Source organism: Fusarium sambucinum, chromosome IV (assembly GCF_050947815.1).
Source record: "Fusarium sambucinum isolate potato_lamoka chromosome IV, whole genome shotgun sequence".
Taxonomy (NCBI): domain Eukaryota; kingdom Fungi; phylum Ascomycota; class Sordariomycetes; order Hypocreales; family Nectriaceae; genus Fusarium; species Fusarium sambucinum.
Genome location: NC_139291.1, coordinates 2,779,163 through 2,794,111, shown reverse-complemented (window position 1 = coordinate 2,794,111; position 14,949 = coordinate 2,779,163). Strand labels below are relative to the sequence as shown.

At 49.5% G+C, this 14,949-nt stretch overlaps 7 protein-coding genes across 7 annotated transcripts; 3 read left to right on the top strand and 4 right to left on the bottom strand.

The window, feature by feature from the left end:
- Nucleotides 1–271: 271 nt before the first annotated feature.
- On the bottom strand, nt 272–3,305 carry FSST1_000941 (Lon protease C-terminal proteolytic domain-containing protein; the record flags this gene model as incomplete). Its single annotated transcript, XM_083236055.1, has 4 exons — nt 272–359; nt 466–635; nt 697–2,780; nt 2,837–3,305. The coding sequence occupies 4 exons, from the start codon at nt 3,303–3,305 to the stop codon at nt 272–274; spliced, it is 2,811 nt and encodes a 936-aa protein (XP_083091123.1).
- An 859-nt stretch (nt 3,306–4,164) lies between these two features.
- Nucleotides 4,165–5,122, top strand: FSST1_000940 (uncharacterized protein; the record flags this gene model as incomplete). The annotated part of the gene is made up of 3 exons (XM_083236044.1): nt 4,165–4,168; nt 4,231–4,340; nt 4,391–5,122. 3 exons carry the CDS (start codon nt 4,165–4,167, stop codon nt 5,120–5,122), a joined length of 846 nt encoding a protein of 281 aa, XP_083091122.1.
- Nucleotides 5,123–5,586: 464 nt separating this feature from the next.
- On the bottom strand, nt 5,587–6,502 carry FSST1_000939 (GNAT family N-acetyltransferase; the record flags this gene model as incomplete). Its single annotated transcript, XM_083236033.1, has 3 exons — nt 5,587–5,802; nt 5,866–6,118; nt 6,174–6,502. The coding sequence occupies 3 exons, from the start codon at nt 6,500–6,502 to the stop codon at nt 5,587–5,589; spliced, it is 798 nt and encodes a 265-aa protein (XP_083091121.1).
- A 1,731-nt stretch (nt 6,503–8,233) lies between these two features.
- Nucleotides 8,234–9,105, bottom strand: FSST1_000938 (isopentenyl-diphosphate delta-isomerase IDI1; the record flags this gene model as incomplete). The annotated part of the gene is made up of 3 exons (XM_083236022.1): nt 8,234–8,466; nt 8,518–8,856; nt 8,916–9,105. The coding sequence occupies 3 exons, from the start codon at nt 9,103–9,105 to the stop codon at nt 8,234–8,236; spliced, it is 762 nt and encodes a 253-aa protein (XP_083091120.1).
- Nucleotides 9,106–10,156: 1,051 nt separating this feature from the next.
- FSST1_000937 (actin cytoskeleton-regulatory complex protein END3-domain-containing protein) lies at nt 10,157–11,449 on the top strand (the record flags this gene model as incomplete). The annotated part of the gene is made up of 3 exons (XM_083236011.1): nt 10,157–10,393; nt 10,446–10,680; nt 10,728–11,449. The coding sequence occupies 3 exons, from the start codon at nt 10,157–10,159 to the stop codon at nt 11,447–11,449; spliced, it is 1,194 nt and encodes a 397-aa protein (XP_083091119.1).
- Nucleotides 11,450–11,559: 110 nt separating this feature from the next.
- Nucleotides 11,560–12,738, bottom strand: FSST1_000936 (NAD(P)/FAD-dependent oxidoreductase; the record flags this gene model as incomplete). The annotated part of the gene is made up of 2 exons (XM_083236000.1): nt 11,560–12,561; nt 12,622–12,738. 2 exons carry the CDS (start codon nt 12,736–12,738, stop codon nt 11,560–11,562), a joined length of 1,119 nt encoding a protein of 372 aa, XP_083091118.1.
- An 895-nt stretch (nt 12,739–13,633) lies between these two features.
- FSST1_000935 (long-chain fatty acid transporter ACB1) lies at nt 13,634–14,056 on the top strand (the record flags this gene model as incomplete). Its single annotated transcript, XM_083235989.1, has 3 exons — nt 13,634–13,727; nt 13,781–13,848; nt 13,904–14,056. 3 exons carry the CDS (start codon nt 13,634–13,636, stop codon nt 14,054–14,056), a joined length of 315 nt encoding a protein of 104 aa, XP_083091117.1.
- Nucleotides 14,057–14,949: the final 893 nt, after the last annotated feature.

Genomic DNA, 14,949 nt, shown 5'->3' with positions numbered 1-14,949 from the left:
CGGGAAGGACAACGTGAGATCACGAGATAGGGGGTTTGTGAGACGAGCAGCCGTTTGGTGAACCGGATAGATGCGTCGCAAAGGGGGCCGGTTTGGGCCATATCTGTGAGATCAAGCCGGCCACTCTCACTGGTAGGGATAGAAATTTGTGACGCAGTTAAGCAAGTCGCCACGAGACGTTTCGGCGATGCAGAGCAGGCCAAGGCCCGTCGACAAGACAGTCAACATGTGTGAAGCGATGGCATAGCCGACAAAGGTTCTGCTGGGTGCATTAGAGTCGACTCTCGATGCCTCGGTAGTTACTGTCCTCAGCCCAATGCGAGTCTGGCCAGACGAGACGGATAGCTTCCCAGATATGGCTATTCAAGACATATGTCAGTGGAACATAACTCTTGTCTTCGGGCATAATATGCGGCAGGGTCGAGTGTAGGACAAAAGTACCAATCAAGGAGGGAGATGGCTTACCTGACGTGAAGAATTTCGAGTCCATCCTTGACCTCTTGAGGGAGATCTTTAACATCCTTGCGGTTTTGGGCTGGAAGTAGCACGGTCTTGACGCCAGCTCGGAGGGCGCCGATGAGTTTCTCCTTGATACCTCCGACGGCTGTAACTCTGCCCCGGAGAGAAATCTCGCCCTGTCGCACGGATGGTCAGTATACTGGATTATCACGAGTTGACTGTTTGAATACAACGTACCGTCATCGCCATTGTCGGTGGTACCGGCTTCCCCGAGAAGAGAGATATGAGTGCGATAGCCTGACCGATACCACTACTGGGACCGTCTTTAGGAATAGCACCAGACGGGCAGTGAACGTGAATGCTGCGCTCTTTCATGATGTCCGAAGTAGGCTCTGGCGTCAAGCCCAGCTCGAATGCGTGTGCTTTGACCCAGGTCAAGGCGACCTCGACACTCTCTTTGAGAACATCTCCCAATTTACCTGTGAGCTGAACTCGTCCATTGCCAGGCATATCGGCGACCTCGATGAAGAGGATACTGCCATTGCCTCCAGAACTATAAGCTACCAGCCCTGTCACAATACCCGGGCGGCTAGTCTTTTCGGCAATCTCTTCTTCAAACTTTTCAATGCCCAGAATGTCCTCGATATCCTCTACACTCAGCTCGGGTCGGTAGTGCTCCATGTGGCCCGCGTCCTTCGCCTCAGCATATTCAACAGCTTTAGCGCGACAGACTGAACCGATTTCTCGCTCCAAGTTGCGAACTCCGGATTCGCGGGTGTAGCAGTCGATGATTTTGGAAACGACCTCTTGATTGAAGGCAACCTGACTTTCGGCCAAGCCATTGACTCTGATCTGCTTGGGGACGAGGTGCTGCAACGCAATATGTCTTTTCTCCAGTGTCGTGTAGCCAGGGATGTAGATAGTCTCCATTCGATCCAAAAGAGGAGCGGGAATGGTGTCAAGGCTATTGGCAGTAGCGATAAAAAGAATTTTGGAGAGGTCAATCGGCATGCCCACATAGTGATCTTGGAAGTTGTAATTTTGCTCAGGGTCTAGGACCTCCAGCATAGCCGCTGAAGGATCGCCGTGGATGCTTGCCTGGCCGATCTTGTCGATCTCATCGAGTAGGATGACAGGGTTAGCAACGCCAACCTTTCTTAGACCCTGAACGATGAGGCCTGGCATGGCCGCAACGTAGGTTCTTCGGTGACCTCTGATCTCAGCCTCATCTCGAACACCGCCGAGGGAAATGCGATGAAACTTGCGACCAAGGGCCGTGGCGACTGACCTCGCAAGACTGGTCTTTCCCACACCAGGAGGGCCTGCCAAGAGCATGATGGGAGACTTGTCCACCATACGCTGAGACTTGAGGATTTCGAGCTTGGCCATTTCGGGCTTTGTGGCATCCTCACTTCGTGATCCAGCGGCCTCGTTAGCTTGCTTTTCCTCGTTTCCTTGCTCGTTGCCAGTAGACTGAACCGTCTCCTGCTCTGCTTTCTTAATTTTCTCTTCAATGTCATCGTTGATCGACTGTTTGAGCCTTAATACAGCCAGGTACTCGATAAGCCTCTTCTTGACGTTGTCTAATCCATAATGATCATCGTCGAGTTGTTTTCTCGCTCTGTGCAGAGTCTCAGGACCCAAACGATCGTCTGTGGTAGCTGTCCAAGGGATCTCCGCCAAAGTTTCCAACCAGTTACGGGTGACCTGATACTCCTGGTTCATGGGTTGCATCTTCTGCAGGCGTCTTAACTCGCGGTCCACGGTCTTGGCGGCTTCGGCAGGAAGCTTAGCGCTCGACAGCTTACGCTTAAGCTCGTCGAGCTCGTTGGCCTCCTGGTCGTCATTATGATCGGTACCACCGGGCATTTGCCCATTGGGTGGAACAAATGCCATGCCTGGGATCGGTGGAAGCGAGCCTGGCTTTCGATTCTGGTTCTCGTTCAATCGATCCAGTATTTGAATAGGCATGGTTGTGAAAGTGGTGATCTTGAAGTTGTTTTTGATGCCACCAACCTGGCGCTCCAGTAATTCAATGACCTTTGTAAGGCGCACCTTGACATCCAGAGCTGCAAGAACCTCAAGCTTCTCCTCATGTGTACTCTCGACCAGGTTAGCCATGAAATCGGCGAGAAGGCCGGCCTCTTGTAATTCCTTCCTCATGATGAGCATTTCGAGTCGTCTGGTGAGCACTGGCGAGAGAATCGGGCCGTCGCGGGTTCGGGGAAGGAGTGAAGAAATCCTTAAGATGGTGACCAATTCGCGCGATCGGGTTTTCAAGAGAGCAAAAAGGTCTTGCGCCTGCTTGTCGGTAACATTGTCTGGATAAAACAGTCAATCACAAGCAATGAAGGGAGGGCTTGGTAGGGCGGCCTACTATCTTCATGGAAATATGTCACTTTAGCTTCGAAGTAAGGACGTTCGCGTGTAAAGTTCTCGATGCGCACGCGGGTAGTGCCTTCAACGCGCAAGGCAAATTCACCGGTTCCTCTTCCATCAATGCCGATGATCTTTGCTGCGACGCCAAACGTAAAGAGATCATCCTTTTTGGCAGAGCCAGGAAGCACGTTCTCAATCGCGGCCGGGTCTATCTCTTCAGCATCGCCAATAAGTCGTTGACCATTGCCACTGATGAGAGGAGATGAAATGGGAACACATGCGATGGGAATGCTGTCGATGCGCGTATCGGGACCTTTGGAAGCTGCTTGTTCGTATACGTGGGCGAGCAGGGCGGGGATATCGGGTCTGTTTGACGAGACTGGGATGCGCTGGACGAGGCCGGGGAGGAGAATGGTGCCTCGCGCAAGTGGTATCAGGGGAAGATTGGCCGTCTGCGGCTTTGCCATGATGCCACTGGTTCGCTACCTAGATAAAACACTAATTATGGGTTCAAGCAGAGAGAGTTGACGCTATACAAAATGCAATGAAGCAAAGAAAAAAGATATCAGAAGTTTGGTGGATGGATCAGAGATGATGAGGAGTTGTTGATGTCAGATACAAGTACGTTAGCCCACGGATACAGTGGCCGACGGGATTCATCCCAGGGTATGATTGGGAAAGAAACCTGGAGAAAGACGGGGGCCAACGCCGAAGCCGGGGTGCATCATTCTATCGTCCCACTTTTGGCCGAGGTATAAGCTACCAACTCAGCTCTTATCCGTCGATCACTTCACATATCAATGATGCCAACACATGTAGAAGAGTGGCGGAGAAGGTTCAGGAAACTATAGACGTTTCTCCTGTCTTCTATGCTGCCCATAACCTGATCTGGCTGGTGTCTAGACGTCGGCAGATGCATGATCAACTTCCACATTGAGACACCCTAGACAACCAAACAACGGCAATTGATTTTGAGTGCCTGTTAAAGTTTGATCGCCGATTTCCCTATCTCGTATTAAATTCTGACAGCTCTGACTACCTAATAATAAGCAGTCAGTACGAGCTTGTATATGGCTGCTTGTTATCCTGGTCTCCGTTGATTATGTGAGAGGGAGAGGTAGCACTCACACGTGCCTAGGTAGGTTAGTACCTAGGTTGTACCAGTTCGATGACTAAGACATCATGATGCCCCACATAGCGAAGGCGGGGCACGAAAGTGGAATCCATTAAACCCAAGTCGCGTTTGACGCGTCTCATTCTTCCCATCGTGAGCTTTGCCTGCCTATCTGCCTTCCTAGTTCAACTCAACACATCACAACCAAAATCATGTGTACGCATCTCCGAATTGCCCACCCTCTGCTCCTTTCCTAATCGCTAACAATAATTCTTTAGCTGCTTACTCTGGATTCACAAAAACAAGTTACGGTGCCCAAGGGGGCGATGATTCTGGAGGTTTCTTCGCTGGTGGTTCACAGCAAGGCAGCCAAGGTGGCGGTGGAAAGGTATATCCGTTCTTCCCACTTAGTATGAGCAGCGCTCTAACAATCACCAGTCATACCAGGATGAGTCCTTGCGCCCTGTCACCATTAAGCAGGTTCTCGACGCCGAAGAGGCCTATGCCGGCGCCGACTTCAAGATCGACGGTTCCCCCGTGACCCAAATCACATTCGTCGGACAAGTTCGCAGCATCCAGCCCCAGCCTACAAATATCACTCTCAAAATCGACGACGGTACCGGACAGATCGAGGTTAAGAAGTGGATTGATGTTGACAAGGCGGACGACTCTGAAGTCGGTTTCGAGCTCGACTCTCACGTTCGCATCTGGGGCCGCCTCAAGTCCTTCAACAACAAACGCCACGTTGGTGCCCATGTCATCAGGCCCGTCGCAGATTTCAACGAGGTCAACTACCACATGCTGGAGGCCACATATGTTCATCTTTACTTCACTAAAGGACCTCTCGGTGGTCAAGGTGGGGGTGCCAACGGAGATGATGGCATGTTTGTCGATGGTGGTGGTTACAATGACAACGGTGGTGGCAACAACAACAACAACAACAACAACCAGTCACACACCAAGATTGCTGGCTGCGGTCCGCTAGCCAAGAAGATGTTTAATTTCATGAGCGACACCCCGGGCGGCAACGAGGGTGTTCACGTCAATATCATCACCAGCTCGACCGGCATGTCAGTACGAGACGCTCTCACGGCCGCTGATGAATTGCTCGGCCAAGGTCTTATCTACACGACAGTTGATGATGAGACATGGGCAGTTCTGGAGTACTAGGCCAGGTGCTTGTACCGGGTGTTTTCGGAGAGCAAGGTCGATGAATGTGGAATGCAAACTACAAAAGCCAGGTGCAAGGTGTTCACGGTTATAGGAAGGTCCAGCTTATGAGGGAATGACAAATTTGCATGGGCTATTCCTCAATGAATGACTAGAGCTAGTCCATGCTGCTGAAACAGCAGTACAGACAACAACAGCGGTAGAGACTGTTTGTCACTGAATGTATGCAAAACAATAACGAAGGCCAAAATCCAATCTACTTCACAATATCAACACACAATAGTGAATCCAAACGAATGGTCAGAGTCAAAAGACTCGAGATAGCATCAAACACACTCTCGCACGATCAAGACTCACATCACAGCGCATTTCCGATCTTGCTGCTCATAGGCAGTATATTCGGCCTCCTCGGTTTCGGCCTCTGATCCCGTGTCGACATCTGGCGAGATCAAAGGCTCGTCTCCCTAGAATTTGACCGCGCTGCTGACTGCAGTTACGACAATAGAGCCACAAGCAGGACGCGGAATCAGAGGTTCACGAACCATGATCCACATCTTGATGGGCTCGAAGCTGCCTTCGAAGACGACTTCACGTTTGACTTCGAAGCCAAACTTGGCGTAGTAGCCGTTGTTACGTTCAGCGCTAGACTCAAGGTACATAGGACGCTGCTCAGCATCAGCCTAGCTTCCGTTAGTAAACCGGTCGAGGTCGCAGGGAAGACCAATAATAACACAGCAACTTACCTTGGCAACCATGTCGCGAATCAACTTTCCGGCATAACCCCTTCCTTGGGCATTGGGCTTGGTGCCGATGTATACAAGATAGTACGAGTCCTTATCCCGCTTGCCCATGATTTCCAATTTGGTCTGGTCGAGAACGGGCAGCATTTCATCGTAATATCGTCTTCGCCCCTCGGCTGACAGCTGGTAGTTTAATTTCCACATACCACTGCGAATACTAGTCCACCAGTCATCCATTTGTTGGCCCGGCGCAAGCCTATGCTCAGCTCAAGTCAGCATAATATCAGATAAAGGTTCATTAAACGACGCACCAAAGAGCTACGGCTTCGTAGTCTGATCCAATAGTTGTCACGATGCCCTTGTAGCAGTGCGCTGCAACCATATAAGTCATGTAGTCAACGTGAAGCTTCCATTTCTGCTCATCAGAATAGTCGGCCATATCGTCACCGTCAAGCAGATATTGGCTCATTGCATCAGTTGCGAAAGCCTGAGCCAGGGAGCTACCGGCTGCCGCAGACTCGTTCACGTTAACCAAACGAACAGAGGTTTCCCACGAAGACGGTATGAGGGAGCGTCGCCGCCACCTGGCTATTGCCGCGGATCCATTGATACCATTACTACAATTCTTGTTGATCTCCATGATTGCGGTTTAACCAGTACTTGATTTATTCGCTATACCTAGGGGGCCCCTCCCCTGGTAGAGAAAGGGGCGCCATGTCGTATTAAGCATGACAGGTTTGTGATTCAAGCACTGAGACTCACATTGTATATCTTGGCAATTGTCGCCCGTATGTACTCGTGATAATTGAGCTCTTGATACGGACGTGAACCTGGAAGGGTGTCTCAGACAATTGAGGCTGGTACGAACTTCAACCGACATCAAGGTAATACTTGAGCGGGCCAGGCTCGCGGTCACGGCTTAGTAAAAGAGGTTTGGTTCGAGCAAGATCCGTCGACGGACGTCAGCGTGTAGGATGTTCACGCAGATAGCTGGGTTGTGTTAAGCGGGAGTGTTCAGGAAAGGTTCAACAGCGTGAGGCAGGTTATAGCAAGCAGCACGTATCAACAGCAATAGCAAGACCACAAGCTGGTTATTCTTCACAGCAATCTTCCCAATGAGAAGGCTTAGCAAGATTCGATTGAGTCTCTCAGTGGTCGGCTGCTGTTGTTTTGTCAAAGTAGATGACCAGAGCAAAGATGGGTGTTTGTGGGATAGATGAGCGACTGGGCTGAGGGTTAGGGAACAAAGAAAGGCTGAGAGATAGGGAACAGAGAGGGGATTAAGTAGGGCGATTGCTAGATAGGTAGACACAACGTGTGCACCACAGTTTGTAGCATAGGTAGATAATATTACATACGAAGCGCCTCGACCCGGCGACCTGGCGTATAATTGGTCGAATCGTTGCATGATAGCCATTATCGTGGGGCTGCGACTAGCTTCGGGGTCCATTCTGAGACAAGTAAGTAGATTTGGAACAGGACTCAGGAAACAAGGCGAGAGAGTGGGCTTGGAAGCACAGTGTATGCTGACTGACGATCATTGGCCACATGATCAGCTGCGAGGTAATCGTGGGGGTGAGGCGGGACTTGCCTGGACAAACCAGATCGTGAATTTATACCCGAGATCTAAGACCGTCCAGTCAATTGTGCAGTTGAAGGCAGACTAAGAAATTATTAAGATATCCTTGACTTGCAAGGCCAGATGAACTGTCATTGGTTCTTTTGTCCGTGTCAAATGGAAGCGGCTGCAGTAGCTGTCAAAGACTATCGTTGTAATGCTGCTTGCTTGTTGGTGGATGGCAACGGCTTGCGGCGGCACCCAAGCTCAGTTTGTTGGTCACCAGGCAATACTGTGTCACTTGACTTGACAAGTGTAACTTTGTTATTAATCCGGATCTAGCGAAAGATGAAGACATCAAGGACGAATCATTGTGAATAAAAAAGGTTAAGCCCAGTACACATAGAACAAGCTTGTCTAGACTGAGACTTCAGTTGACGTTGGAGTTGAGCAGAGGCTCAGGAAATAACAAATGAGAGGCTTTCCGACTGAGTGGCACTCGTTCACATAATCGTTAATGAATAATCCCAATCTATCTCTTTTCTGGTCAACAGGATCGGGCTTTGATTGGTGAAGCTAAGCTGTTCAAGTTCTTCTTAATCCTGGTAAATGGAAGCCGAGTAGTGAATAACGTAAATTAAAAGCGGCTCTGAACCTCATCTATGTGTATCACAAGGCTCGAGAGCGGATATCTATTTTGGTTGAATGCGAAAACTCAGTGCATCATAACCGAAGTTTCTAAGTCGGTGGTGGAATGCTGCCATTGCTGTCGATTTTCGATGTTTTCCTTCTCCTTTCGTTCGCCGTGAATCATTACATGCGTCGGATCTCCTGTTCATTCAAGTACTTGTCAAGACCAGAGTCAAGGTTTTGCCACCACTCAAAGAGCATAGAGTTGCAGATAAGCTTGAACCAAGGAGTGAAAACCAGGCTAGGATCGTCGAATTGTTGCTTGAGGCTCTCAGGGGTAACGTATTGAGTATCTCGGACCTCGTTCTTGTTGATGTCAAGGTCGACGTTGGCCTTGATGAAGAGAATGTAGTCAACTGTGCTATATGTTAAATCCTGCAACCTCAAGAGATTTGATTTGTACATACTCTCATGCTCACCCCACTTTCCGTCACTGGGAGCCTTGTAGTGAATGCGGGTTAAGAAGTGGAAGTCCTCGAAAGGGACCTGCTCCTTCTTGATACCCAATTCATGCTCAAGCTTGCGCTGGGCAGCTCGCTTGACACCGGCGATAGAGTCCTCAAGGGTAGAGCCAGTCTCGGTGGGGATATGGAGAGGGTGAGAGCAGCAGGTGTTTGTCCACATGTCAGGGAAGGTAATCTTCTCGGTAGCGCGCTGCTGGAGGAGGAGTTCGTTCTTGTCATTAAAGAGGAAGACGGAGAAGGCACGGTGAAGGAGGCCCTTATCGATGTTGGTCATGAGATGGCCTGGTAAAACCCAAGTCAGTAAGGGGTAACTACTAGCGAACCTAGTGAAGCTGACATACAGATCTTCTTGCTAGCTGTGCCAATGGGCTTGTCGTTCTCATCAAGAACAATGCAGACCTCATCCATAAGACGAATCTGCTCCTCGTCATGACCAGAGAGAGGCTCTGAGCTGGTATCGATGTCAGGAAAGAGACGGAGCATAGATTCGGCCGTGATAGGCTGGTTGGTTGTGGTAGTTGTTGTAGACATTTTGAATTAGACAGTATCAGAAGCCGTTGGGTAAAGAGTAAGCAGTCGTATGCGAAGCTTGAAAGAACCACAATGCGCCAAACGAGTATATAAAGGACAGAAATAAAGGCGAGCGGTCTGAAGGACCCAACGATTAATTTTAAGGGTCACTGGCTTCACACGCTCTTGCCTTTGCCCCTCCAAAAATGTTATCGGGTGTGGCAGCCGCGCCCCTCCACCCGCTATTTGATCCACATGCTACTTCAAATACAACCACTTAGGACTGAGTCCAGGGGCGCTTCTCTCCAGGTTCCTACCAAATTGGGCAGTGGGGCTCAACCACTCAAAGCCTGCTGTGGCTGTTGGCCAGTCAGTGGCAGCCGGTTCTCGGTGAACCTCTTCTAGTTTTAGCGTCAGGCCAAACAGTCAACAGTGAAGAATGGATGACACCTCAATACCGACATATAAATGCATGATCGACCCCGAAAGTGACAGGTTGTTCTATATTTGCATCTGTTTATAGCTATCTACCCTGTTCACCGTGTTGAATAGGTTACTTGAACTATAAAAAAAAACAGGCTGATAGGATTTATCGTCATTACGGTCCAGGATCTACTACTAACCTATCTTTCAACCCCCTTGCTGGACGAGCCCTTATAAGCAATATGTTGATTCTGCAGTCCAATGGACTCAAAGTAATCTAGAATTAACATCACACATTCGTTCAACTTAGACGTTCAATTCTACCACCCGTCAACTGCCCAGTAAGATTATGCGCTAATTTGGATATTGGCTAAGCGGGGGCTGCAGATGCCAGGTGCCAGGGCATCCATCAGGGGAAGTGGCTGGAGAGGAGAGCTACGGCTTCGTCATTCAACCTCACTCAACCTTCCTTACCTTACCTACCAACCCTTAGTATCCGGCCTCGTCGCCTCTCTATTAATTCTTACTCTGCGGTCGCCGCCAAAACGATTGCGACAATTTCCTCGTCTCCCAAACGATACGCGCTCTTCTTCTTGACTTTCTTCCAAATCCCTATTCACCAGGCTATTCAGAGCCCACAGACGTAACCATGGCGCCCAAGATTGAAGAACAGGAAATCGAGACCTACTGGAACATCTTCTCCACTCGGACAGGAGGCGGCAAGTTTCTTACAGGTGAACAAGCTGCTCCTGTTTTGAAAAACAGTGGACTGCGCGACGATCAACTAGAGCGAGTATGGGACCTCGCGGACGTGGATAATGATGGAAACCTTGACTTCGAGGAGTTTTGCGTCGCCATGCGCATCATCTTTGATATCTTGAATGGAGTATGATATATCTGCCGAACAAATATACGATACAGCAGCTCACATATTTCAGGAGTACGCGGATGTGCCGACGACACTGCCCGATTGGCTCGTCCCCGAGTCCAAGGCTCATCTGGTGCAAGCTACTCAAGCAATCACAGGAAAGCAAGTGCAGTTCGAGCAAGTCGAGGATGATTCGGAAGATCTTGGGCTCAAGGATGGGTTTGAGTGGTATATGAAGCCTGCGGACAAGTCCAAATATGAACAGATCTACCAAGAGAACAGAAATGCGCGCGGCGAGGTTGACTGTATGTCTACGGATCTCAACTATGGAAAACATGACTAACAAGACCAGTCAATGCGCTTAGCGATCTATACGAGTCCCTTGACGTCCCCGATACCGATATTCGATCCGCCTGGAATTTAATCAACCCTTCGGCGCAATCGACCATCAACAAGGATGCATGCCTTGCTTTCTTACATATTCTCAACTACCGACACGAGGGCTTTCGAATCCCTCGTGCCGTTCCAGCTTCTCTTCGTTCCAGCTTCGAGCGCAACCAGATTGATTACCAAGTTGATAACCAACGAACCGGCGCCAACTCGCGATGGGCCACCAAGGCGGATGATACCACCAGCACCGGCCGTAAGGCCAAGTTCGGCGATCAGTACCTAACTCGCCTGGGACGAAGCGGCTTCAAGACTGCCGGCACGGACTTCTCAACAGAAAAGACGGAGGATTGGGAGGAGGTTCGCTTGAAGCGCAAGCTTCAGGACCTTGATGATAAGGTAAAGAAGGTGGAGGAGATCGCGGAGCGCCGGAAAGGTGGCAAACGCGACTCCAAGCCTGCGCTCGTTAAGAAAGAACTAGACCAGCTTCTGGAATACAAGCGAAGAGAGCTCAGGGAGCTAGAGGAGGGAACTGGCAAGAGCGCGGCTGGGGGAAGTCTCAAGAGCATACAGGAGGACCTCCAGACGGTCCGTGAGCAGGTTGAGGGTCTGGAGACTCACTTGAGGACGCGCGAAGAAGTTCTGGCAGAAATCCGGAGGGAGATTGAAGATGAGAAGCGAGGATAGGCGAATCTAATTAGACTATGGGGCGGGTATGTTGCGTTTTCTTTGTAGGAATATCATGGCGCTTTCTTGAATAGGATATCAGGCGTTACACCACTACCTAGTACTTCTTATCACCACATACTCCCAGTGGCGTACTTTTTCGTGCGCTCAATACCTAACGTTCGACCCTTGACCGTCCACACAGCTAGCGATGGCACGGGGACTTTGCCTAACCTTCCAGCTCCGCGACTTCGACCGGTTGCGCACAGAAAAGCGTCCACGCGAGGTCCACTCACAGGCTGGGCTTCCTTACCCTTGAGTACAAGATCGATGTTTTTGTAAACACCAGCGGCCTGTGCCTCCGTGATCAAGAAAGAGGCACGAGGCTTGGATACGATGTCTCCAACTGCCCATACATTAGTTGCGGCTTTGACGCGCAACTCATCATCCACGTCTGCGTAGCCATGTTCGTTGAGCCATTCTTTGGGTAGAAATCCAGAATTCGGCCGTAGCCCCATAGTTGCGAGGAATACATCTGTCACTACGGTCTCTCCATTCGATAGCTTGACTAGCGTCTTGCCATCAGGAAGTTCGGTGGTCTCTTCGGAACGTAGGCCGGCACGGATTTCAACTCCTAGACGACGAAGCTCGGATTCAGCACGGCCGGCGATTTGGTCTCCTCCTAGAATCTGATCCTCGGCTGAGATCAGTAGGACAGTGGTCGAAGGGTAGGCGAATTGGATTTCGCCCGCAAGCTCAACGCCTGTGGCTCCGGCTCCGGCAACAACAACGTGTGTGGCTCTCTCAACCCTGTCGGCAGTGCGGCGAAGACTGGCTACGAGCTCTTCGTGTGAGGTAGAGGCTTTCCATGGGAGTGACGGATCGACGGTCTCAGCACCGGTAGCAACGACAAGGTGATCATACTTCAGCTTCGTGCTGGCCCCAGTCTCCGGCTCAACAGTCACGGTGCGAGCTTCAGGATCAACGGCCGATGCTGTGCCGACGATGAAATGGGCGCTTCCATCAGGATATTGGCCCAGTCCAGGTTGAATAGGTGCAAAGATTTCTTCGTCTTTTATAGCACCTGGAATGATGGCTCTGACGGAAGCCAGGTTCCAGAAGAAATGACTGTTCTGCAAATCTGTCAGTTGTTTGAAATGTGAATGTTCCCCGAGTCCAGTATGAGTAGGTACCTTGGAAACAAGTATGACTTTAAGGTCTTCCTGGTGAGGCCGCGTGTACTTGAGAAGCTGATGGGTGACCGCCATACCGCCTAAACTCCCACCCAAGACAACTACAGTTTTGGTCATTTTGACGGGTCAATTCAAAGGGTGTAAGAATTTGTAATTGTTCTTCTGAGGAGATTCTTTTCGTAGTTTCTTCGATTATTTGTTGTTTTTGTAGAATAGGAGGATAGATAGTCGTGGAGAGACATGTGAAGTGACATGTTTCATGCCGGCAGATAACGTTAGCTGAGTTTATTCCGTCCCCATAGTCTCGGAAAGCGGTGTCTATGACGAGTTCAAGGTCATGTAGCAAATGAATTTTCCGCAACGGCTTGTGTTTCAGGCTCGTTGGAGTTTGAGGTTTCATTGAAGCTATCGCAGCTTTTCGTATATCGATGGAGTTTGGATAAGTATCTTATCATGCTGTCATGCTGCTGTTGTGCTCTGCCAACTGCCACACCAAACGTCGACATGTTTCTAGCCATATGATTGATAAGTAACTCTTGAATCGGATCATTATTCTCTTCGGTTTTTATTTTGAACAGATCTCATACTGAAACGTAGTCCTAGGTGTGTTTCTTTGCAAATATTTATTCCAGTTATAGTGCATACATGATGTTATGCTTTCCACATGCTTCTTAAATTTATTGCAATAAGCATCTCCTTTCCTTCCTCGGCAGGTCCCTTGATCCCCAAACCTTCACTGACCAAAACCTCCCCTCATTAATGAAAAGTAGCCAATAGAAGCTCACGACGTCACTGTCGAATCCTACCCGTGCCCCCTCCCTAATGATGAACTGAATCCAGTCCCATGACCCCGCTATAACTTAACCCGCCCGCCGGGAGAAGCCAATTTCCTCAACAAACATTGGATCCCAACACCTCTTTTCTTCCTATTTCTTCTTCCCTGAATTTGATCTTGAAAAACTGAAACTTTACAACAATCCTACTCTACTCTCCACCAACCAATACTATCACCATGTCTGCCCAGAGCGAATCTTTCAAGAAGGCCGTTGAGGACTCCAAGAAGCTCACCTCCAAGCCTGGTCCCACCGAGCTCCTCGAGCTCTACGGTGAAGCTCCATTTACCTGAGTCCACGTTCCTCAGCTAATACATAATGCGCAGCTCTCTACAAGGTCGGTACTGGCGAGGACTTCTCTAAGGCCACGGCGCCTGGCATGTTCGACATGAAGGCAAGCTATACCCCCCGCCCTATACATCCTACGGCAAAACTAACCCCAAACCCAGGGCAAGGCCAAGTACAACGCCTGGAAGAAGGTCGCCGAGGAAGACAAGCTCACCCCTGAGGCCGCTCAGGCCAAGTATGTCGAGCTCGTCGAGAAGCTCAAGGTGAGCCACGGCTACGACGCCAACAAGGTCCCCGAGACCGTTGGCGCTTAAAGCGTGCGACCTTTTTATCCTCTACGAAATAGATAAACTCTCAACGATGAAACGAAATTAATTCAAGAGTTGGAATAACGAGATGCATATGAAACCTACAAATGTTGGATCGAGTGAAATGGGGAGAACCCCCTTGGGTTCCCATTCCTGCGCTGTCGAAAGCGTACATTATACTTAGTTGAAGAGAAACCATACCCATTCGTTTTACGTCATTTGGCATTGCCTACATGCTACCATGCGTTCTTGTATAACATACAAGTCGGATGATTGAACAGGCTGTTCTCTCCTGATTTAACGTTATCTACGTATTCTCACTACTGGTCACAGGTGACAGCACGGCTGACAGTTGATGATGTTCAAACTTGGAGGTCAGTGTCACGTAATGCTTGCTTTTATGATCCAACATTAACATTGGGCAGCTCATGCGTATGCCAGCGCTAGGCAGTTTACACAACAAATTGCCCTCCACTAAATTGTCTGTCTCTTCCTTATTGATGTTTAAACGTGGACTCTCTCTGACAACTCGTATCATCCCAGAACCCTGAAGGCGACTCTCGGCTATCGAGCTGATGGATAATCGTAGATTTTTTTCCAGCATATCCATGCGTTCTGAAGTGCTTGTCCACTCCTCACTCATAGCCGGGCAATATAAACGTGCTTACAAAAAACATTGGGGTTTGGTCACAGGCACAACAAACTTGTAACTATGAAGTGAATGCAATGTTCAGCAAAATTAACTACCAGGCCAATTATTGATGTCACGTACGAGGCCAAGAATGGGCTCTCGCAGTGTCCAATAGTAACTAGAATTTAAGGTATAAATAGGTATACGAAGACCGCGTACCAAGTGTAAGAATGTAGCTTCCTTTCATGTTCCAAGCGCTGAGCGTTTC